Raw genomic sequence first — 26,438 nt, forward strand, 5'->3', positions numbered from 1 at the left:
TATAAAAAAGTAAAATAAAACAAATAAAAAAGACATCACTTCTAAATTTGCTTTAACAGAATGATAAAAGAATAACCATTCAGATGAAGAAAGATAAAAATTAGAAAATGACAGCAAGATAAATTTTAAGATTATAAATTGGTCTAGGGATGGCAAACCTTTTTGTGTTCACATGCCATATTGTAAGAATACTTAGCTTTAAAGATATTTATGTGTGCCAAAGTTTCAGACTTCGAATAATGATATTTAAAGAAATTAAACGAATACGCTTTAATTAGAATAAATGTAAAAAAGCTGATTGAAAAAAGGATGATCAAATGATAAACCGAAAACACGATTGAAAAAGACAGAAATCGTATGATACATTATGTGCCAGATGATTTCTTACGTGTCACTTTGGGCACGCATGCCATAGGTTCGCCACCCCTGGTCTAGGACAAACATAGATATAAAGCAGATGACTGAAAAGATAAACATTTTATTTATTGTAAACACTTCTTTTTGAATGTTTGTAACTTGTTTTCTTATGATATTCTGTAATGTAATCTGGGGAAGACTTACTAATTGAGTTGAAAATAATTTTGAGTACAAATTTTCCATTGTTAAAGTGTTGTTATTGCTAAATTTATAAATGAATGTTTTACATTTTCTGACCATTAGAAGTTATACTTTCTTTAATAAGTAATGTTTTCAGATTGATTAAAAACTAATAAAAAAGACCTTTAATCTCTTTAACACAAGCGTGTTAAAATATGTTTTTAAAAAAGTTTTTAAGTAAGTTTTTAGTAAAAATGTTTTTAGTAATTTTTCATGTAATGCTATTTTGTTCAATGCTGTTTTTATTAATGTAAGTAAAACAGTAATTTGCTAAAATGAACAACTGTAGTAATTCTAGAAAATTTCCTAACTCATTGAATTCAAGTGATAATACAGAAAGTCCTTGCTAGTTCAAAATTCAATGGACAAAATAATTTAGTTTTATAGATATATTTATAAAACTGTAAAAACAATGTTAAAAAGTTTTATAATTTAAAATAATAATTAAAAGTTATATAATTATAAATATAGCTAATATTGCTTATTAAGAATTATTGCAAGTTTCAACAAAAATAAGTAGAGCATGGTGGCAAACTGATGCAAAACAGAGGGGTGAAATCAAATAAAGCAATCATGATTGAAGTTCCTAGTATATTATTATAAAATTGCTCTAAAATAATTGTGATTACTTTATAAATTTGTACTTTCAATTTTTTAATTTAATGTATAAAAATATTACTATATATTAGAACAGAACAAATTATTACTTCAACAACATTTCCCATTCCAATTCCAATTAAATTTCTTTGGCTAAAATCTATACAGTTTGCTGATGAATGTAAACGATAAGACTGCAGATTTTTTAAGTTCCTAATATCCCAAATCTTCATTGATCTATCTGAAGCACAGGTAGCCATATATCTAAAAAGAGAGAAAAAAAAAAAATCTGTTTTATCAACATAAATAGTACTTGAACTTGGCACTATATTTAAATAGATGAGGAGAAAAAATGCTTAATTCTGAATACCAAAATAGATTTTTATTCAGTAACTTTCTTTCAAATGTATTCTAATGCACTTGCTAATGGTAAAATACAGCTGATATTGTTCTTATAAGAGGAAATACAGTATTACTGAAAAATATGCATTTTGGTTTCCAAATTGAGCAAATTATGCATTTTTAAAACATTATAGATGAGAGAGAAATCTCATTTATAACGTTTATATATAAACTTTGTAGAATATTAAAATATCAAGATGTGAGAATTGAACATAAAGTAAAATGACCTGATGATAATCTCATCAGCATCCATGACATCTCAACTTTCTGAATCAAGAGAAGGTCAATTTATGCTTTTTCAGTCTATTGTGACATCTTTTCTTCAACTCTTAGTCACCTTGGAAGAATTTGCACTTTTGAATATGATAGATAATGACCAATTTTAGTCAGTTACAGTGTTAAGGTTATTACTTTGTAATAACCTTAACACTGTAAAACTTGCTCATATAGCTCATGAGAGTTCTCATAGAACATGTGCTCAAGGTTGCTCCCCTCACCTGTACAGTTTCAGTCACAGCTATATTTAAAAACTATGGGTTAATCTGCTAAACCCTATATATAGCTCACACTATAACTAAACAATAAAATGTACTGTACTTATTGCATTCATAAATTTAAAAAATATAATAATAGTAAATTTGAAAATTGTTTTATTATTTTGTAAAATCCAAAAAATACTTTTTAATACTGTAATAATGTATTTGAATAATAATCTTTTATATTTAAAAAAGTTTAAAATTATTTATTAACAAATTTATTATTTTGTAATTTTGTATTTACCTTCCATCATTATTTACAGCTATTGCACGCACAGAATGTGGATGACATAACATAGTAGCAAGAGGTTCATTTGTATTCGGTGACCACATTGCAACAGTGCCTAAAAGAAAAGAAATCTTTCGTTATTATATATATACTTGTTAAATTACTAGAAAATGTGTCTAATAAATTACAAATGTATATTTTAAATATTTCCCTAATTGTTTGTTTGTGCCGTGTGTGCGTGTTGCTCTTGCATGTACAGTATAACCTCTGAATTGTGGACACTAAACGCTAAAACTGAGAAGTTTGTCTATCTGGTATTAGGAAGTATATGATGGTGGTTATACTGTACAGTACTTTGTCATCATATAGGTAAGAATACAATGGATTATGAAAACATCAAAACTTTAATTCATTTAAATTAATGTTTTTGATCTCTTTACATAGGTCTATGTCAGGTTTAACAAGAGAATTTAAACTTTATATTGTAATTGAAATTCTAACATTTTATTTTAAAAACAAATTGAAATAAGATTTGGAATGCATATGACTGCATATCTTAACTTGATATTAAACATAACATATATGTATAAAATATTACATAATATAATTTAGTGATAAATATATTGTCAAAGAATTCAATAAATCTAAATAATTTACAGTAAAATTATGACAATAAAAGAAAATTGCAACAGAAAAGGTTATAAAGGTCCATAAGTCAAAGGAGAAAAAAAATATATATATTTTTGTGTATTTTACAATTACATAAGAAGAAAAGAAAAGGTTAAAACTATAAAATAAAGTGCCAAGAAGAAATAAGGTTAAGATAACTTGTAAGACTGATTTACTCGATGTTTGCTGTTTATAGTATATGTCGCCCAATCACCATATTGAATTGTCTACCAGTGATTGACATGCTTTCGATAACATTTCTTTTCCTTTATTATTATTAATACATTAACCTGCCCACAAAGCAAGGAATATTTCATATACCTCTAGTGTTTTTAGTTTATGAATGAAAAATTATTTTTAATAGTTCTGCTTAGTCTCAGCACACAGACACTCCAGGCTTGCTTGCTATTTGAGCCAGTGCTGTAGTGTGTTCATTTTTACTAATGTCATACAGTAGAGCATAGTTTATCCAAATCAATTGGGGACTGGGGTTGTTTGGATAACTTATTTTTCAGATAACCGATTATGTACGAAAAAAAATATTAACCTATCCTACATTGAAATTTTTCTCCGTTGCGTGTCGCTTCGAGTTGAATTTTCGTCGATGTTAAGCCAACGTAATTTTTTTAAAATAATAATCGTGGCTATTGTATCGTTAAAAATTATTTCTTTATTTTGTACAAACAAAATAAATATATTTTTCAATAAGTTAATCTGGTATCAAAAATGTTCAATTCAGCACGACACAGTCCGACTGAAATGCTTTCGGTTAACCGATGTCTCAGTTGATCAGCTTTCGGATAAACGATGCTCTACTGTATTTACATTCTTTTATTGTTTGCATTAATGATCTATTTGTCACACCTATGTATATCAGTTTTTGATTAAATCTATCATTCTTTACCAGGATTACATATACTCTTGGAGCTAAGCTTATATTGATATTTTCTTTGTCATTTGTTAGAAGTCTGAAAAAGCTAGAAGTGCATTTATAAGTTATTTTTGCTTTCATGTGGATGACTAATGTTTTATAAGTGAGAGTGAGCCTAGGGTCATAATCTAACATTAAATATTTTTGAGATATTCCTTCTGTAGTCCTTTCTCTTTTTATGTTTGGCTGTATTAAGGTCATCTTCTATTTTCTTAGATATCTCTAAAATCAAATCTGAGCTGTATCCATGTGCTGTGCAATTTTTTAAAACATGTTCTATTTCTTTAAGTATGTCATCAATTTTAAAGCAATGAGTATAAACCCTGTGTACCGGCATTTTAAATACAGTAAAGCATCAATTATCCGACCTCCGATCAATCGTCACATCGGTTAACAGACCGCGTTCCAGTTGGCAAATTCAAATGTCCGCTAGTGATGTAACACTACAATATTTGGCTATGTCTTGGCTACTTTAATATTATTTTTGTTAAATTGTTGCGTGTTTTAGCTAGCAACACTGGCTCAACCATGAACAGGAGGCCAGTATTTAAACAAGGCTTAATTTTCTAGTTATGAGTGGTCGTTTGTTTTGTGAGCAATAAAATAATTTTAAAATAATTTTTAACGATACAATAGCGACGATTATTATTTTAAAAAAAATTTTGTTAGGCTTAACATCGATGAAAATTCAACACAGAAGTAGGTTAATAGTGATATACTAATATACTAATTACATGGGATATACTAATAATGTATTTTTTCATACTTTTCGGTTATCCGACCACAACCCCAGTCCCCAATTGAGTCGGATAATCGATGCTCTACTGTGCTGCTGTTTTATAGAATGGGGGATTGCTAGACTATGAAGGGATGAAGGACTTGCAATTTGGTTTTCGATATATCTGTATAAATATTTGTCCACCTGCTAACATGATATTGAAGTCTAGGAAGTGAACTTGCTTGTTGCTTTCTTAATCTAATTTACACTCATGTCCATAATTTAAGAAATTCACAAGTGCACATATTAGCTGCTGCTGTAAAGGAACAAAACACAAGTAGAAATGCTTTGTGACAACCTCTGACATAGGTGTGTGTAAATTTACTGACAAGGGAATTGTGTAAAAGCATTTTCCGTCAGTATGGGTAATTGGCATTGTAAGAGCTTGTTATTGCGTCATGTGTGCATATGTTATTATTTAAACCTATGAAAAGACATAGAAAACATTCATTTAAATGAATTATAAAGTGTTGCTGAAAAGAGTATTTAAGGCAGGGGTGGCAAAAACGTGGCGCATGCGCCAAACTTGGTGCATTGGATGATTACAAGTGGCGCTTCAGTTGGTTCCGAGCAACATTGCCAGATTTGGCTTCATTGCATACGCAATTCGGTGCAATCGACCTGTTCACATTTTTTTTTTTTTCTTTGCTTGTACGTTACACGATGCATTAGTGTCCATGTACACCACTGATGTCATATAGTCATATAGAACTATTTTATACGGGTAGCTACACTACAACCGCATTTTTCATTGCTTGTTCTGTGGCAAATCTGAATTTTTGTCTTATAAATTGAAATACCTAATTAAGGGGTGGCCGAAATTTTTTTCCGCCCCGGGCTGCTAACACTCACGGTACGCCACTGCGCATCTGAACTCGTCTATCAAAAAATTGGCGCATGGTATGCAAAAGGTTGGCCACCCCTGATTTAAGGTGTTGTTCAAGCTATATTAGTTTCAGCTTACAGAGATGTTCCAAAAAAATTGTAAAAATGATGGAGCCAGACTGTTTCTATTCTTCTTATGTAATTGTAAAATACACAAAAAAATAGATTTTTCCTTCTCCTCTGACTTATGGATATTTTATAACTTTAAAGAAATTTTTAAAACATTGTATCAACAATGTATAAAAAAGATTAAAGTTAAAAAAGGTAAAAAGGAGATCAACTTGCAAAGAAAACTTTTATTTACATTAATAAACCTCCTAAATGCATTTCGCCTATGGAAAGCCTCTTCAGCAGGTCTAATCACACACAGTTCACGTTACAGAGATGTATTTCTTATATTATTTATCTTTTCAGCTATAAAAATCTCATTTTAATTGAATTCTAAATAGCAAACAAAATGAACAGGACACTTTAAATAGTATATAAAAATTGCAACAAAACATAAATGTTGAGTAATTGTTAATTCATGGAAAATGACATGGGTGGAAATGACAAAAAAAAAAAAATGAAACTGTTGTATTGAAGAGAAGGATGGATGAAAGTTGGTTTAGGCAGTGAGAGTTCGAATGTTGAATTACAAAGACAATTTGCTAGCCACTTTGAGGTGTGGATATGTATTCATTATTATTGCATTTATAATATTTATGATCTAAGTAACTAATAAAAATCAATATAGGGATTTCTCTGCTTTAAAGTTATCAAGTAGGTGTAATTTTTCAAGCATTTTTGCCTTTTTTCAATAAATGACTAATTAATACACTCCACCATACCTTTAAAATGCAGTCTACTTTGGATAGTTATCTAACGTTTTCGGTCTAATTCATAGACCTTCTTCAGGATTGATGTAAAAATTTTTTTAAAATTTGAACTTTCCCAACGGTAATTCCAACAACGCACATTCCACAATCTTCCAAAATTCGATTGCGCATGTCCATTTGCTCTTTATAATGCCGCCGCTTTCCATGCCGATAAAATTTACAAAAAAGCAGAAAATTTTATTGCATATCACATTGTGCAATTAGACGATACAATATAATCTTAAAATGGTCGATAAATATTTTAAATAAATATCACAGTTCAGAGTGCAATAATTTATATCACAGATTAGTATTTTGATGAAAAATAAATTAAATTGTCTGAATCAGACAATGTAACTACAGAAATATATGATAAATATTACATTGAATTATTTTAATTGTGTAATCTAGCTTTAAAATCAAACAACTAAATCACATTACAGAAAATGACAATTGTTCCCGTAAAAATATAAATCTGGTTCAGATTTTAACTAAAATAAATATAAAATTTTTGATTAAATTTTTAAAACAACTTCACTTTTGATTATAAATACAGATGATTTTAAAGAAAATAATTGCACAATTTGTAATAATGAATATTACTACACTACAAATAAGCCACCCTTAATTGTTTAGAGTGCTCATCTTCTAGAGGCAAAAATTGAAAACTTCATATGAAACTAAAATTTCATTGCATATAAATATGTACTATTGTTTAAATAGTACATATTTATATAAAAAATTTATTTTATTATATATTTTATTTGACTCGAAAATTTATATTTAGCCACTTTTCTCTGTATTTATAAATGTGCCAGGCCTCTGCATACTTTAGATGTCGTTTATTATCAATCTTTTGTATAATATCCGCCTTGCTCCATTCGATTGCAATCTCTATCGTGGGTCTTGCAGAGATTGCAATCGAATGGAGCAAGGCGGATATTATACAAAAGATTGATAATAAACGACATCTAAAGTATGCAGAGGCCTGGCACATTTATAAATACAGAGAAAAGTGGCTAAATATAAATTTTCGAGAGTCAAATAAAATAGCATCGGCATTATAAAGAGCAAATGGACATGCGCAATCGAATTTTGGAAAATTGTGGAACGTGCGTTGTTGGAATTACCGTTGGAAAAGTTCAAATTTTTTAAAATTTTTTACATCAATCCTGAAGAAGGTCTATGAATTAGACCGGAAACATTAGATAACTATCCAAAGTAGACTGCATTTTAAAGGTATGGTGGAGTGTATTAATTAATAATGCAGTTAGAGATTTAGTAAATGATTAATTAAACATTACACTAAGTCACCACAAAGCTGTTAAGATCATAAATGGCACCATAAGTTTGAGAATACCAAATATCTACCCACACTTTAAAGTGACTGGCAAATCACCTTCAATTATACAGCCTTTGAACTTTCACCATGAATGCTGTTGTCATAATCATTTTAAGTTTCTTTTCATTACTACTGTACTATGGTCAAATATTAAAGACCCCTATATCTGGTTTTGGTCTCTACATGATAAAAATTTCATATATATATTTTTATATATGATTATGTTTGAGATGATCTTGTGTTCCAGGAGGCATATAATCATTTTTTTAGAGATCACCAGACAAAAAGGGCCTTCCCATGCTTTTGCACCTATAAGTTATTGTTGAATTGGAAAATGAATGAGTAACACAGAATGTATGCTAATTCCAGAATTTGTTGGTGTGGATTTGAAATCTAATAACATGGATATTTCAAATCCTTTATTCAGTATTAGATTTCAAATCCTTTCATTTCTCAATCTGACTGAGGCTCTGTTTTGTTTGATAAGAGATTGGCTAATGGGTGAAATCAACAATGCATCCTGTTCCAAATATTTTGACAATGAGTATAAACCTTTCTAATTAGAGCCTTAAACACTGCCAATTTATAGTAGAAAGAGTTATGGGAGGCCCAAGGAATGAACAGCAGATTGCAGATGGGTTTTGTAAACATATTGGTTTTAATTGCACCACTTCAAAAAAAGAAGAAAACATCTAGGAAGTGTGCCTCACAGTCACTTTCTTGTTCCAGATTTATGTGAGGTCATACAGGTTGTGTTAATGTCACTGATTTTTCATTTTTTATCTAAGTATGTATTTGTAATTTTATTTTATTCTATTATTTTAATTTTTAATTTAAACCAACTGGCATTCAATGTTTGGAAAATTATCCATTATATTCTATTTTCACTAAGTTTAATTTTGTATTCTACCTGTGGATGGTCTTTAAAATGACCGTAAACCTTTGTAATTAAATTGATTTTGCTGTTTTTAAAGGTTTCACGAGTGTCTGAATTTAAAATGTTTAAAATTTGAAATAAATTATGATTGAATTTAAAAATTTTGATACTATGAAAGTTAAATCTACCTAGACAAAAATCCACTATAAAAAAAATTTTTTTAATTCAATTCAACATGTAAAGAACTAATACCAGTCTTTATGCTGGAAGCTGCTGTGCCTTATGTCTGTTCTTGCCCCCCCTTCGCCACGTGGTGGGTCTAACTTGGTGGAGAGGAGTTATGTAATTCAGGGGTGTGTGACCGAGGGGTGAGTGTTTTATGGATGGGGTGTGTCTCAGGGAGAGGGGTGAAGGGAAGTGGAGAGTGGAGAAAAAGGAGACGAGTAAGGATAGTGGAGTGAAGTGCGTGAAGGAAGATATAGAGCCTGTGCAAGCAAGTCCATAGAGATTTTAGAACTTTGGAACTTTTTCCTACCCAGAGTGGAAGAAAAGAAAGGATCGTCGAAGCCCCATTTATGTTGGTATGTTTCCATGTATTCTTGTTACGTCAGCTTGAGCAATTTATTGTCGGGAGATTTTTGTTATCGATTCGTGATATACTAGATTTGTCAGACTCTGTATTCTTGTGTCTCATCCTTATCTTGGGAGTACNGACTGAGTGCTTTTAAATGGTCTTTCCTATCAACTAAACAATTTATAAAACGATTATAAAGAAAGGCCGCATACAAATATAAAAATATTAAAACAGATCGAATATATTTTCTAAAAGTTTCAGTTGGAAATATGATTGATAACATTTTGAAAATATATGACAATCCAAATTCTGCTGGACTACTGTCAAAGATACAACCTCTAATATTGTAAACTTCATCCCTTTTTAACAGTGTTTCTCTCATAAGATCATACATTAAAGCTCCTCCATTACTAAAACAATGAAAGAATAATGGTTTTTCAATCAGATCCATATCTTCTAATAGATTAACAAGTTTTATTGCATTAGATGCCAACATTTTTCTAGAATTTATTGAAATCAGCATTTCCAATGGTGCAATGTACATCAAAGTAGTACAACTGTAATAAATTAAGAAAAATATATTTTACAAACTACAAAGCAGCAGTCATGTGATTGCAAAATTACAAATCTTAAAAACTAAAAATACATCATGATTTTAACTCTATCCAGTAAGCACTGGGTTTATCTACAATGGGTGGCAAGATGATTAGGGACTGAACATATCATCCATGAAAAATTCCTGAAAAGTTGCTTGCCTGGATTTGATCCCTGGTCCCCAGAACAGTGGGGCCTAGGATCAAATCCAGGACTTTTGCATTAGTCATCTGGTCATCAATTTTTAAAATTTAAAATATGAAATTTATTTCTTTAAAAGTAATTTAGTAAATTCTGTAATTTGATGTTTATTTAAAATATAGTTTTATAATAATTTTATTGATATTTTCTAAACTGAAAGAAAAGATTATGCCACTAAATACATATAGTAAGACCTTGCTGATGTGACTAGCTCCAAAATTCCCCTGTAAAACAGCATGGGTTTCATTATAAATCAAACTCCACCTTGGTGGCCACTGGCCATCTCACTTAAATGGCCAGATAAGAGTATCCTGAAGTGATATTTATCCCATTTACATTGCCAACAAAATAAAAAAAACTCAACATTTCTTAACTCAATGTATTATTTAAAGCACTTTAAATAGAATTGAGCTTTGTTGCTGTAGTTATGGAACAGTTTGCCAAGTTCCCTCTTACAGATGACATTCAAATAAAATAATATTAAATTCAATTTGGCCACTGTAAATGATCTCCAGAATTTAGTAAGAAGAATATGAATACATCAGATTTTGTATAAAATTATTGAACAATTGTATTTTATAAAAATATAACTGTAAATTAGCAATGATCTATTCAGTTGGTCTATGTCACTGTCAGGTCACTTGCAACAGTCAACAAAGAAAAATATTACCAAGCCTGTTATAAAATGATTATGTGTGTTTAATATCTCAGGATGGGATAATATTAAGAAATGAGTTTTGACATAGTAGCTTGTGTTTAAGGGATATTAGTGCAGTTAAATTTTAATGATTAAAGGTCAAGGGTGTGGGGAGATACAGGGATGTCATGTCATATCTCAAGAGCGATCAGACTTAACATTTTACTCATTAGCATTTACAATTTTTTTTATGAAACTCATCATTAAGCTACCCTGAATATTATGCTTAAATTAACTATTATAAAATGGCAAAACAGTTTATAATGATTAATAATACAAAAGTTTTATATAAGAAAATCTCATAACAGATGGCACCATATACAATTTTATTTATGATGATTAATCATATAGGAATTATTTTGTAAATAAAATCTCATAACAACCAAGAAAGCTATACAACTCATTGCTAGATTTTCAAACTCTTACAAACAGTTGAGTGAGATTAGACAAAACTGATTCATTGTAATTTTTTGAAGTATTCCAACTATCAAGATAATATATTATATAGTAAACAATTTTTCAAAAAAATTTATGTATTTTTTAAGTTTATAAATAAATTTTCAATACTATAACATTAAAACTGATAAAAGACTATTTCATTGAAACATTTATGTAAAATCATTTTCTAAAGTGAATTTAATTTTATAATTCAGTTGACATTTATTCTTACTGTAGCTATAATTCAATATTCTATTATTGAATTTGTTTGATAAAACTATTGATAAACTAACATTTTTTTTCTTACTGATCAAATAAATACATATAACAAATTTGGCATACTTGATAAGAGTTTTTTTTATATAAATTTTGAGATTAGACTACAATATTGTTTGCAAAAATAATAAATGAAATCAATTGGAAAAGAGCATTGTTCTTTAGAAAAAAATTTAAAAAATGCTTCCTAAAATTAAGAAAAAATTGTAACTATATCAAAAATTATCCTTCTGGTAATGGAAAATATCAATTAAAAAAACTATAGGTCAAATTTTTGGCATTTCATGATATAAATCTATAAAATTTTTATAGGTTAACTATATCCATAGCAAAATTTAACATAGAGAAAATAATTTTTTCTATTCACCATTTGCACTCAATTCATTATTTAAACAAAACGATAAAATATTCATGATATAAACAAACCAGTTTACATATTAAACAATGATAACTATTACACACCAGTACTCACAAATAGCCAATTATTATATTCAGGATTGATTTATCATAAAATACATAATTTTATATTCAAGTCACACATGTCAACTAGAAAGGAAACTAATTTTAGAAATTTATATCTTAAAAAAAGAAAAACTTTGGAAAAATCTCTTTAATTGACTCCATTGAGTTTTCTTCACGTTGAAATGAGTTATGCATCTTATTTGAAATAATTCAGTAATCTATGATAACTTTTAATCCTTGCTATTATTTCATTTGTATAATTTTTTATCCTACATATTCAGTATCACAAGAGATCTCAAAAGATCTCATTTCAGAATTATGTACAATTGCAGCTCTGAATTAAGTAGGTGGGTTCAATTCAAACTCCAAATGAGACAGTTGGGACCTACTCAGAGCTGTAGACCATGCTTATAGGTATAAAAAACTCAAAGAAACTGATGGTTTCTTTGACTTTTTTACACCTATAAGCATGGAAAGGAACATATGACCCTTCCTGAGATAGGCTGATTTCTGGGGAGGGAAATAGTTTATCTGGAATTTTGACAAGCCACAAAATGGGGTAAAATTTAAAAGTATTTAGATAGGATGATTTTGAAGAGGTTAAATCTCACAAAGGGTCAGATCATCAGTTCCTTTAACTTTTTTACTCCTATGAGTATGATTTACTGCTTCATTCAGATTTATAATTTTACTCTAATTTCAAACTGGTTAAATATTTTAGTTGTTTTAGCTCCCTCACACACACATTCATGTAATCATGTGGCATAGATTTAACTACTGATAAACCAGTGGTGTGCCATGACATTTGATGATAAGGAAGCTGTGTTTCTGTAAGAAGCCGATTTCCAGGGGCAATCAGTTATGGTCTAGGGCAGGGGTGGCCAACAGTTTTTGCTCCCAGGCCGAATTGGAAAGAAAACTTTTTTGATGGGCCAAACCAGAGGCTGCCCTAGTAAGGTTTTGAGGTGGTGCGAGATCTCATTGTGGTGTCACCCCATAGAGACTAAATTATAGATAGAGATTATAGATACATTTTTTCACATTATGATGCTTTATCAACATTCTATGCTGTACTTGTGAGATTTGTAGTAATGGAGGGTTAACTCTAAATGAACAGTGAGTTATTTTTCATTGAGCTACTCGGACTTCAGTAGCCAATATTGAAAAATTGATCGCGGGCCACATAAGTTCATTAGACAGGCCGTATGTTGGCCATGCCTGGTCTAGGGTCTATTCATATCATTTGTTCAATAAGCTAGAAAAAACTGCAGACTTCTCTAAATGTATTTTTAATATCACAATTACATTCCAAATTGCTAGCCACAATATAAGGGCTACAATTAAAAATAAAATAATAAAAACTTACTTGATGAAATAAAATGTGTGGTGGATGTACAATACATACCTGGTACAAAATATTCTTCAATTGTATGAATATACTTTTAAAGAAAATTATAATTAAATATAGCTTTGTAAAGAAACGTACATAAAAATAACATAAAATATTCTTTACTTTTTAAATTTTAAAACAATCCACTTAGTCAAATAGCTCTCTATGAGTGACTAATGGATGGAATCAGAGATGGTTGCAGTGCGTGCATACACGCAGACTGCCAAATCCCCAGGGTGCCAATACCAGTCAATGTCAAATACCTCTTTTGTCGCATCACTAATATACCTCAAAGGACGCGACAGAGTTGTTGTAGATTTTAAATGTTTCTCACCATAGCTGTAAAAATCTAAAGTGAAGTGCGTGAAGGAAGATATAGAGCCTGTGCAAGCAAGTCCATAGAGATTTTAGAACTTTGGAACTTTTTCCTACCCAGAGTGGAAGAAAAGAAAGGATCGTCGAAGCCCCATTTATGTTGGTATGTTTCCATGTATTCTTGTTACGTCAGCTTGAGCAATTTATTGTCGGGAGATTTTTGTTATCGATTCGTGATATACTAGATTTGTCAGACTCTGTATTCTTGTGTCTCATCCTTATCTTGGGAGTACTGTATTCTCCCAAGTATATTAAAGAAATATTGTTATAGAATTTAATGATTGTCTTGTCTAGTCCCTATTGAGTCCAGTGGATTCCCCTAATAAGCATTTGTCTCCACCAAGCACACTTGTTATAAATTCTTCCCCTGGTCGAAGCACTCATATTTTATCGTGTTGATTCATTCACACGATATTTTGTACCCCCACACTGCAACATTTATAGAAGCTTCTGAGTTGATACACCAGCATATTCATTGATGCATCCAATTTTTGTGAAGGGATATGCTGATGATGCAAATTTTGCAACAATATGATTTTTAATGAATACTTCCTCCCTTTGGTTAGCTGGCAGTAAAAAGATGAAAGATACATAAAATTTTTTTAAAAAAAGCTTATTCAAAATTCTAAAAAATATTTAATATTTCTCTGACACACCTGAGGCACTGTCATGACACACAAATGTGTAGCAACACACAGATTGGGAAACACTGATATAGAGTATTGGAAGACGTGATTAGTCCAGTATTTTTCAACTTTTTTCTAATAAATAGCACCCCATTTGATAAATAAAAGTTCTTTATAAATCAATATAAAGTTATTGTATTTTTAGTACTTTTAGTAGTATACATAAGAAGTGTTATGGCACTGCTCAGCACTATACTTTGTGGCACTGAGGTCCCCAGTGGCTTAGTAATCACTAAACACTGATGTTGGTCTTGGGTTTGTGTTTCACCAATGGACTGGCTGTATGGCATTTCCTATGATTTCTTTATATTTCTTTAACACCAAACAAGATATTTCTTTAACACCAAACAAGCTCCTATATTATTGGGCTATAATTTAACCTTATTATAGTCTGATAATACAGCAGATCATTTGACATTATTTATAAATTGAATTGTGGACTGATTGTTTATATATTAAGGTTGATCATAAAATAAGTAGATGACAAAAAATAACTTTAACCAAAGTAAGTACCATGGTTGTTAAGGCATTTGTCCCATCTTTCCACCAGGCAGATGGTGCACTTGAAGAAGCTGGTAGGCTGCTGCAACAGCCAGTTCTCTACCGCATTCTTCATCTCATTGTCCAATTAAACCTTTCTTTAATGGACCAAACAAGCTGCAGTCACAAGAGCTGAAATTGGGGTTGTATGGGGGTCCAAACTGCTCTCAGTGGTACTGACAGAGCATATTCTGCATAGCCTGGACAGACATTGTCATGCAAAAGCACAACACCGCATGAGAGATGGCTGGCATGTTTGCTCTTTATTGCAGCTAAGAGCTTCTTCAAGGTTTCACAATAGGAAGCTGAGTTGATAGTCATTTCTTTCGAAACCTGATGAGCACAGGTCCAACAATAGCCATGAGCCATGTCGAAGAATAGAGTCAACATGACCTTTCCCATGCTGATTGAGGTTCGAAGCTTCTTGGGCAGTGGGGACCCACTATGCTTCCATTGTTGACTCCCACATTGTGTGTGTGACTTGTACTAGTGACACCACATCTCATCCCCAACAACGATGCTGTGCAGGAACAAGTTACCTTCTCGCTGGTAGTGGTTGAGATGTTCCAAAGAGGCATCCTTCTTCACTGATGCTGTTCCTCTGTCAGAAACTTTGAAATCTACATGAGGCAAATTTTGTAGTACCCTAACTGTTGGTGTATGATGTTGTGCACATTTCCAAAACTGATGTGCAAAGCATTCGCCACTGCCTGAATCATTATGCATCAATTCTGCTGCATGATGTTGTCAATCATTTGAACAATTCTAAAATTCTTGGTCACTGCTGATGGCCAACCAGGCAAGGGTTATCCTTCGTTGACTGACAGCTGCCTGCAAACTTCCCTACACCAGTTGAAAACGACGGCATGCGAAAGGCCGTCTGCTCCATAAATCTCCTTCATTCTCTGAAAAATGGTAGATGGCTTTTTGTCTTCTGCTGCTAAAAACTATATTACAGCTCAGTGGGCAGTGGGTGCATTTGGAGAAGTCCATGTTGTCAGGAATCTGTTAAACTAGGAGGCCCCAAACTTTTTATCCCGTCGACCCCTTTATGGAATATTTGCCTTCTTATTGACCCCCAGATTAAGTATTTAACAAAAACATTAAATCATTTTTGCATTTCTAATGTTAAGCGATAATGAGACCCGCATAACAACCCAACAAAAGAATTTATAGTTCCCATATCTTATAAAATCCACCCAATAACATTAACAGAAAAAGGAGATATTTTCCACTGATTTATATTCTTAAAAAATATTAGCAAAATTATGGATAGATGGAAATTTGCCTATAGTTCTTAAACCGTACATATCATAATACGTAAAATACACACTTATCTTTGAAAACATAACATTACAGGCATACCTCGACTTACGTCGTTTCAAGTTATGTCGTTCCCGATTATACTTCGTTTGTCAAAAAAGTATATGGAAAAATAAAAATCAAGTTTAAGTCATTTTATTCGACTTTATGTATGTCCGCTACAAATATTGAAGTCGTAATATCACTAGTAAAGCGTTTAAAGCACATAAAATCATATTAAAATATATACAAGTATGAACTGTATTTACAGTACATGCATTCGTAAATTTAGATTACTTTTTTTCTGTACTATATTAAAAACTAAAATTTATTTGTTTGTAAGCTTAAAATAGATCCTTTATTAACCATATATTATTAAAAATGCATTAATAAATAAAATACAGAACCGGGAATAGTAATTTACGGTTTAGCCTAGTGATAAGTAGATTCGGAGACAAGCAAATTCGACTTACGTCGTTTTCCTGGAACCAATTACCGATGTAAAGCGAGGTATACCTGTAGTTATATTGGATGAAAAAACCTCTGTCATTTTACGACTACTACTGAATGCCTTAAAAATATGTTGACATGCCTTTTTATTAAAATAGTTAATATTAGTGGGATGGATGTGTCTGAAAAGAAGCAGCAAGGTTATTGACATACGATTGAAAATTGGTAAGTTTTAGTCGCAAAATCACCACGGTTTTCCAAGTTCAATCTGTTCCTCTGTTTTGTCAAAATTGCGTTCGTGTGGATAAAACCAGCTTCAACCATGTATGAAGTTGGGAATGCAAGAAAGGTTTGGTTTCTGCTCTGAGCTTGGGATATTTAGGACAATATTGTTATTGCTCCAAAATTCACTGAGGTTTTTATTTTTAAACAACGCTTTAGCTTCGAAATCTACATATATTTCATTCAGTTCATCTTCTAAGTAAGGTTCACTACCTTCATTATCTATTTTTACATCAAATGCATTAGCAAACCATTCAGGAACACGCTTTCCAAGTCTTCGAAACGTGCTTTAAAGTCTTCTCTTAATTTATCACGATGTTTAATATATATCTCCAAATTACGGTGTGAAATCTTTTCATTTTCTTTTAGTACTCGCAGGTTTGAAAAATATTTAAAATCGGATCGTGCCAGTGAAGATTTAAATAGCTCCATTTTTATTCAAAAGGCCATAATGATTGTTCGAGCTCGAATAATTGTAACATTTTTTCCTTGCAAACACTTCTGTACTATATTAATGATTTTCGATATATTACGATATTTTCTTTGTAAAGGACAAAATATCTACATTTAGATATAAAATACTTAGAATGACAACACTAGAGTGTAACAGTGCAACGTATGTCTGTGTATAAAGAACTACCAGCGTTTATAACATGTTTGTAACACTAGTACAGTTGCCAGATGCGTGAAAACAGAGTAACACATGCTTAAAGAGGTGTAGGCTAAGGCAAAACTCAACTTATAACTAGGGTAGTCAGTAATGTTGTTGATCATATCAGTATTTCGAATTTTTATTAGAATATTCTATTTTTTTCCTAAACAGTTTAATTGATTATCTTTGGTATTAATCGACTCCCTTTCAACCCTCGTATATTAATCGACTCCTGGAGAACTCTTATCGACCCCAAGGGGTCGATATCGACCACTTTGGGGACCCCTATGTTAAACCATTAAAAATATCGTTCGATAATTTCAAAAATATGAAATTTGTGAAACCATCAGATTAGTGTTTGAAAATCGTAATCTGTTGTCAGTTTGGTTGTCTGTGGCTCAAACCCAAAACCTGTAATGAACCGTTGCACTATGATTATGGTTCAACATGCACTGAAGCTTCTTTATATGCAGTGTTGCCAACACTATCTTCAGGAATGTTGCCAACAAAAAATAAATCTACTTATTTTATGATCAACCCTAATATATGTGTCTAATACCTATAAAGGAGTCTTTTTTCCAATAGAAAATCCCCAGATAGCAGTCTTCCTTGGCAAATCACCCAAGTATTACATTGTCTTTTCCCATCATTTCGCAGTACTCTTAAAATGTCATTGCATCATCCCAGTTGAAAACCACTGTATTAGTCTGTATTATGTAGTCTTAAATGTCGCACTTTTTGGGTTTTGTAAGAGATGTTCTAAGTAAGGAATTTTGGCATGTCTTCTGTATTTTTAATTCCATTTGTAAAATGTTTGGCTTGTTCCTCATGAAGGAATATAAACTTTCCATACCAAAATGTGAATTTTTTACATCAGGGATCTTCCAAATTCATATTATTTGTTTTGAATTTTGAACATCATGTATGTTTTTTCAACATGACACAATTGTTGTTTCATGTTTCGTTCTTTCTCCTTGATCTGTCAGTTTTTTTTTGTTGGTGTGCAATTGTGCTGTATTATATGGTGGGCTTGGTATGTAATTGTCCGTAGAAGAGTTTTTCAGTTTTTGAATATAATTTATTTTGTTTTTGTAGTGTATAGTATCATTTGAATCTATGACTTGGTTGCATTTCAGTGTGTCAATATATTCCTGTACATGAATATTATGTGTGTTTTAATTCTATTCAATTTCTTTTTTATTATTATTATGAAGGCAATCTAGAAAGTACCAGCTGTTTGCAAATCATGATCTTCATGTACGATAATACCCATCCCCACAGTGTCTGGACAACAAAGAAATTCCTTGCAAGTTTTTATTGGAAAGGCTTGGACCATCCAGCACAGCCAAAATCTGGTCCCAAGTAATTATCATCTTTTCCCACAGCTGAAGACCTTGGGTGAAATATACTGTACAACAGAAGAAGAGTTGAAGGATGCAGGCAGCTGCTATGTTTCTGTTTGGACTGGCAATAAAGGAGTATTACAAAGACATGCAAAAACATTTGGATATTTGTTGTAGTGTACCTACAACAAATATCCAAATGTTGCAGGTAACTATGTTAAAAAAATAATCAAATGTATTTAGAAGTAAAATAAAATTTGTTGTTCAGAAATTGCTACTGGTTGTTGTTTTATTTCAGAATGGGTACCTACTTCTGGATTTCCCTCATATATATTTAAAGTTCAAATATTCTATTTTTTCCATTTCACTTATTTTATAATGACATTTACAATAAATTGCTAATAGAAATGAAACAAATGGAACGGAAAAAACAAATGTCTGAGTATATATGCCTGAATATATTTGATTAAGTGGCATGTTCAAACAGTAACTTCAGATGTGGAATATATTATGGTGTAGATTATTTTCATTTTAGTAATTTTCTATGGAGTATATGACACTGTAAATTATATGCAGAAAATTTCAATAATTTTTTGGCTTTTGTATTTTTTCCTTTCAAATGTAATGAATATTGCATAATATGTGTATTATTTCAATTAATCTTAAAATATTAATAATTAAAATGAAAAACAATCAATCAGTAACTTAGAAGTAAAATTTAAAAGATACTGAAGTACAATGTTAGAAACCATTGAGTTGTGTTCAACTCCTAGTGACTCTATGGATAAATAACCTACAGTGGGATCTGAGTATAGTAAGTTTTTTAAGATATTCAAGACTGTTGCCTGTAGCTTCTAAAAATCCATTCATCCATCTAGTATATTAATATCATCATCTTCCTCACTTTTTACCTTGGCAAACATAAATATCTTTTCCACTGAATTAGTAGCATGCATAATATGACCAATACATGAAAGCTTTCAATTCAAGATAATGATCAGATTTGATTTCCAATAAAGACTGAACAACCTTATGGCTGTCCATAGGACCCCCAACAGTCTTTTCTAACACTAACGCTCAGAAGAATTAATTTTCTTTCTTTCATTCTTGTGTGTGACAAGAGCACCCCTGGAAGTCAGAACTCTGACACCAGACTTCTAGAAATAGGAAACCTGTTTGAATTGTTATGTGTTATCTAATGTGTGTGTGAGCTGTCACATATGTGGTCTTATGACAAGGAATGGAGGAAGAAGTAAGAGAGGCAGGAAACTCCGGAAGTGATGCATTCAATGACAAAATTATACTAAAACAAAACTAAATTCATTTGACAGGAGTATATTCTAGATTACATAAAGACACATAGCAATAACAGTAAAAGGCTTATTGAACTATATCTATTGCCCATAAGAGAGAAAAAGTTTATATTGAGTTGCAAGTACATAAATACCTTAAAATACAGTGGTACCTCGGTATACGTCTGCTTTAGAATACATCAAATTCGGAATACGTCCTGTTTGGACGAAACAAATTTTGCTCAGTATACAACTTTTGTTCGGTATACAACTTACTTCAATTATACGTGCCATCTATGAACAAGTAGCACTATCAGTGTACTAAACCAGACTAAACGTTTGCGCTGCCACGGTTTATAACTTTGTTAAATTTCTTCTGATTTTAATTTGTATGTAAAATGTTATTATTTTTATTAATCATGAATTGTGAAAAGGCAAATGAAAAGCAACAGAAAACTAAAAAATGACTAGAATCACAATGGAACTGAAAAAAAAGATTGTTGAGAAATATGAAGGTGGCACGCGTTGGAGATTTTAACTGTTGCATGCCGTATTCCGAGAACGACGATATTGACAATCGCGAAAAATAAAGACATTATTAAATCTGCTAACGTTGTGAAAGGGGTTAAATCAAGTTCTAAACAGAGATTGAAGACATTAGATCATGTCGAGAAATTGCTTTTACTTCGATAACTGAAAAACAGTGCGCTGGCGACATCCTATCAAAACCAATTATTTACGAGAAAGCTAAAAAGATACATGCTGATCTCATAAAAAATCAAGTATGAACTAGCCAGGAAAGCGAGGTGTTAAAGCCAGCCATTTTTTTTTTCACATGAGAACGGATTAATCATTTTTACATTACTTCTTATGGGAAATGTTGGTTTGGTATACGTCCAATTCGGTATAAGTCCAAACATCAGGAACGGATTAAGGTCGTATACCGAGGTTCCACTGTAGTTCAAAAAAATTCTTAAAATATGAGGATAATTCTCAATCTGTTCTGGCTTTAGTGGTGATAAACACAGTCAAACTACACTTATAACAAGAAAGAAATTATTTATTCTCATTTTCATTATACAGCTATAAGTTACCTATCATATGATAGGTAAATTATAGCTGCAGGTTATAAGTGTAGTTTGAATGTGTTTATCACCACTAAAGCCAGAAAAGACTGAGAATTATCCTTGTATATTAAGAAATTTCTTAAAAACTTTTTGAACTATTTTAATTTAAATTTCAGCCCCATTGAATATTATAAATATTTTATTAATTTTATTATAGATAAATACCTTTGACGACTTCAATGGGAGATAATGATTCAGAGAAAATGGCAACCAAGATTTGAACTGATTACCAAGACTATTTAGTTTTACCAAGACTAAATAGTCAATTATTAGCCAATTATCAGACTATTTAGTCTTGGTAATTGGCTCATATTGACTGAACTGGACTGCTACCACAAACTGGACATTAAAAGAGACGGTTGGTCTCTTTGAAGCAGCTGAACTAGACAACCTTCTAGATCTTTTCTTGGTCCTTTTATAATTTTCCATGTTCCCTCTAAGTCAAAATGCTACCCAAAAAGGCAATATCAGATGGAAATTCCAAAATTATTCAATCCCAAATTTTTCTCTGCTTCCTCTGATGAGTGACCATTTTCAAGAAGAAGAGTTGTTGAAAAGGAAACATCATCTTTGACAAAATCTTGTCATTTCCTCATCATTTTTCTCCTGAAATTTTCTTTTTTGTTAACATTTATTTAAAATTATTAGAAATATTAAGTTTTTATAAAAACTGTAGCTCAGGATCTCACATACATAATGAATTCATATTTGAATATAAAGGAATCTCAAATCATAATTTGTATAAAAGAGTTAAAGAATATTATAAGAATATAAGATCACATAAAAATATCTATCTAGGTGCAAAACATACTGAATTGAGACCTGATTGTTTTATGGAACATTAAAGAAGTATTGGAAACCTTAAAATTAGAGTAGAACCACTGTACAGAGAAAGCAATATAAATCTAAAAAGGAAGTTTGAAGAATAACATTTAAATGTAAAGACTCAGATTACTTAGTTCTGCCTTGGAAATAACTTGCAAACACTTTTCTATGTTGTAAGAATTCATAATTTGTCAGGTGTATTTTATTTTATTATTTATTTTAATTCATTTTTATAATAAATGAATTTGGTAATGCATCATTTCATTTTTTCTTATAAAATTTCTTATTCAATATGAAAAGGAATTAATGAAATGGAATTATTGTTGACAATGAAAATTATACTTCAAAAGCAGTTGAATTTTTTAAAAATCTCTATTAAAGCAGTTTGATTGTTATTTCAAGTAAAGTTATTGGGTCAGATTTAACAGAAATCAATGAATCGATAAATTGTATTATTCAATTATATAGAACACTTACCATTAGGATGTCCTGTTAAGAGTACTCCATTGTATGGATTTTGAGCCAAAACATTTAGACGATTATGCTTAGTAAAATACTGAGCAATCATTTTTCCAACTGATATATCTAGCCAAGATAAGAAACCTTTCTCACTCTAAAAAAAGAAAATTACATAAATTTTTTGTTACTAAGAAATGATATTACTTCAATTTATTATTATATTGTGATATTAATATCATTTAGGAATTTTCTGTAAAATATTAAATTATATTATTATAAATTTGGTGTTAAGTAATATCAAGCAGACTCTTGGAGACATGCTGACTGGTTCAACCTTCAACCTTTTACAATTAGAACATTATGCATCATTACAATTTATAATTTAAAGTAAGCAGAATTATTTTTTAAATTGTAGAAATGAAAATGAGAAGATCATTATTCAAACTATTCAAAAATACAACATATGAAACTATAAAGTTTTACTGTAAAAAACCTGTTTGTTTGCAAGAATGCATTTTTGTTTTTAGAGACCACTAATTTAGAATTATGTGCAATAGTTTATTAATTTAATTAGGAAGTATACTGTACAAATTAAAATACATGTAGATGTTTAATTTCTCAATCAAAGTTAACTGAAGACAATATAATTATTTTTATTATTTGTTGACTGTTGTTGACAAAAAGCTGTGAAACTGTATCATGAAAATTTCTTTGTTGACAGAAATTTTCATGATATAGTTTCACAGCTTTTGTATTATTTTTACACTAAAATACAATATGATACAAAAGCCAAGATCATATTTCAAATAAATAAAACAAAATCAGATGAATTATTTGGATTAAAAAATTCTATTATTATATTATTAGTTTTGATTAAATTATTAATGTAATTTGTTTTAGATGTGAACAGTGCACTAACATATATAAATGTTAATTAAAAATTAATTTTATACTTTTATTTTTAAATGCATCTAGGAAAGAATATTTCTGTGAAATACAACATAAGTCATATAAACAAATACAAGTACAGTAGAACCTCGATTATCTGGACTAATTGGGGATGAAGGTAGTCCGGATAAGGAAAAATTTGGATAATCGAAACAAATACTTTAATTTGTCTTTTAATGATAATACAACATGTTTTCTTTTCGATGACATATCGGTAATATTAAAAATAAATACTGTATTTAAATTGTGATTAAATTTTGAAGAAACAAATGTTCTTCAAAATTTCTTCTCTTGAATGATAGTCATACTAGTTACATCTCTTTTCTTTTCATTTCCTTTTCTTTAATCCAAATTAAAAGCAATCTATCCATTTTTTCATGGATGGCACGCACATCTTTGTTTTTCAGATGTGATTTTTGTTACTCCTTTGGCTGCTTTATATTCTCAATGATATCTTTCATAGCTAAGATTGTACCTACTGTATAATTGTTCAAGCCATAATAATAGCAACATCAGACATCTGCCTATTCTCTACCTTGGCTATTATCTCTTGCTTGGTTCCTACAGTGAGCATAGTTCTTGACACTCCAGTCTTTTAGGGTCTTTAATATTATCACTTTCTTTTTTTAAATAAAAAGTTCAGAAAAGCATTTACAAAAATTTAGAAAAGAGAAATCAACTAGCACACAAAAACATTACTTAAATGTGTGGCCTGGACAGAATACAAAATTTGGTGTTAAAACATTAATGAATATCCAATGGAACAGTTAAACTCTCACCTTTCGAAAATAAAAACTGATGCAAAACTTAACAAGTGACCAACAGTCTCGCAAAGACTATAAAAAATTCCTTTTGTCAGAAAGGTAAACAAAAGGCTGGAATAACAATGGAGTGTTTCAAAGGTCGAAAGAATACTATCCAATCGGTATCGGGTTGAGCATCGGTGTCAACATCTCATGCACTCTGAAAGGTTTCAAATTGTCAACTGGAGACAATGGAAAACCAATTGGTATTCATTATTTTACATTGCTTCTTCTTGTGTTTGTTCTGTGAGGTGTTCATTATCCGAACATAAAAATCTTTTTCCAAAGTGTTTATTGTCCGATTTGTTCACAGTCCAAACTGTTCGTTAACCAATCAACCCACTGTAGTTGATTGTCATCCCAAGAGATGGTGTTGTAGAGGTATGGCATATACCTGATTTATCTAGCAAGTCAATCTATGCCATTATATAAAAACTTACACAGCATAGGTTGGGGGACCAGTGGGATGATAAATCTATATTTTCTAATCAATAAAAAGTTATTTTTAATGCCATAAGACAGTGAGTACATTATAGCATAACAATTGATACTTTGGCATAAAGTGTAATTAATTTTGCTATAACTGTTAATTTTATTATAAATTTTGTTATATAACAAACTTCAAACTTTGTTTTAAAAAGTGAAAGTAACACACTATTAAATAAGAAATGTTAAATATATCTTAACTATAATAATAAACAAATTGTTCTTACCGAAGTAGCTAATAAGAAATGATATCGTAGAAATTCCATACAAATGACTTGATATAATTTTTTAATGCAATGTAATTCAATTCCTTTGTTATCATAAATATAAACCCAGTCTTTTTGGGCTGTGGCAAACATTGTAGGATTATGAAGCCATTTGACATCATGTATTGATTCCATAACATTGATTTCACAAAATAATTTTTTAGTCATCCAATCAATTACAGCGAGATGTCCTCTCTTCCCTCCAAGCAAAAGATGCCTAAAAAGTCATTTAAAATTTGCATCATATTTATTTATACCATCCATTACTTAACTATTACTTATGAAAATAACATATGTTTAGAAATAATTTTAGTTTAAAACAAATTAAAATAAGAAAATTTTTTACAATCTTACAAAAATTAATACAGATGAGATCTATTTTGGTTCAATTTTCTTATCATAACAATGTATTGCTCTTCTTGGCTTGTACAAATATTGGCTTGTATAAAACAATGGAATTGTAGAAGTATGGCATATACCTGATTTTTCTAGCAAGTCAATCTAAGCCATTATATAAAAGCTTACACATTATTTAGCTGGTTATATAGTAAATAACACCAGCAAACCTTCATAATTAAACCAGCAAATAAATTTTTAATATACTTTGACAAGTACTTTCGATCCTAATTGGGATCTGCTTCAGGTCAAAATGTTCTATACAAAAATTTGGAATGCTTAAGAGCATGAAAATGTAGTTCACTTCACGCCAGCGTTTAGAAATTAAAAATATAACACTTCTGTGTTGCAACGTTATTGACAGCGATTTGTTAAATTTCAGACGTGCTCGCTAGTACTTTCAACAGTTTTTACAGTTCAACCGTCGTCTTCAGGCAAAGTTCTATTAAAACATACAATATAAGGGGAGGAAATTATCTATATTGGAGCTACCACCAGAATGATACGGTCCTGCATCCTCGAACATCAAGAAGACATTAGAAATAATAGACCAGCCACAGAATTAGCGAAAAGGTGCTAGAACAAGATTATCTTCCACTTTGGAACCATGTTAAATTACTTAAGCATTGCAATGATCGTAGGCAAATATTCATATGGGAAAACCTTTACATATCTGCTGCTTTGCCATGTAATGCGCCGACATTGGAAATACCACAGCTATGGATAACTTTATTTAAACAATCCAAGTTATAATTTTGTGTTCTGATTTTATTCCATTACTATGCACGGCACCATCAATCAATATTTATATTTTTTGGGAAGTTCAAATTATTACAGCAGGTTTCTTTAAAAATATTTATTTATTCAATTTTAT

At 30.7% G+C, this 26,438-nt stretch overlaps 1 protein-coding gene across 1 annotated transcript in view; it reads right to left on the minus strand.

Annotated features, from left to right (window-relative positions):
• The window catches only part of LOC111642405 (WD repeat-containing protein 46-like), a gene marked incomplete at its 5' end in the record, with an annotated part of 70,679 nt that extends 45,294 nt beyond the window's left edge, over window positions 1-25,385 (minus strand). The window contains 4 exons of the mRNA XM_023388753.1: window positions 1,305-1,458; window positions 2,377-2,476; window positions 22,684-22,819; window positions 25,130-25,385. Coding sequence (XP_023244521.1) covers window positions 1,305-1,458; window positions 2,377-2,476; window positions 22,684-22,819; window positions 25,130-25,385 — 646 coding nt within the window. The remainder of the gene's footprint in view (window positions 1-1,304; window positions 1,459-2,376; window positions 2,477-22,683; window positions 22,820-25,129) is intronic.
• Between the last annotated feature and the right edge of the window lie 1,053 nt (window positions 25,386-26,438).

The sequence above is a fragment of the Centruroides sculpturatus genome, unplaced genomic scaffold (genome assembly GCF_000671375.1).
Source record: "Centruroides sculpturatus isolate CEXI.00-Female unplaced genomic scaffold, Cexi_2.0 scaffold1530, whole genome shotgun sequence".
NCBI classification, from domain to species: Eukaryota; Metazoa; Arthropoda; class Arachnida; order Scorpiones; family Buthidae; genus Centruroides; species Centruroides sculpturatus.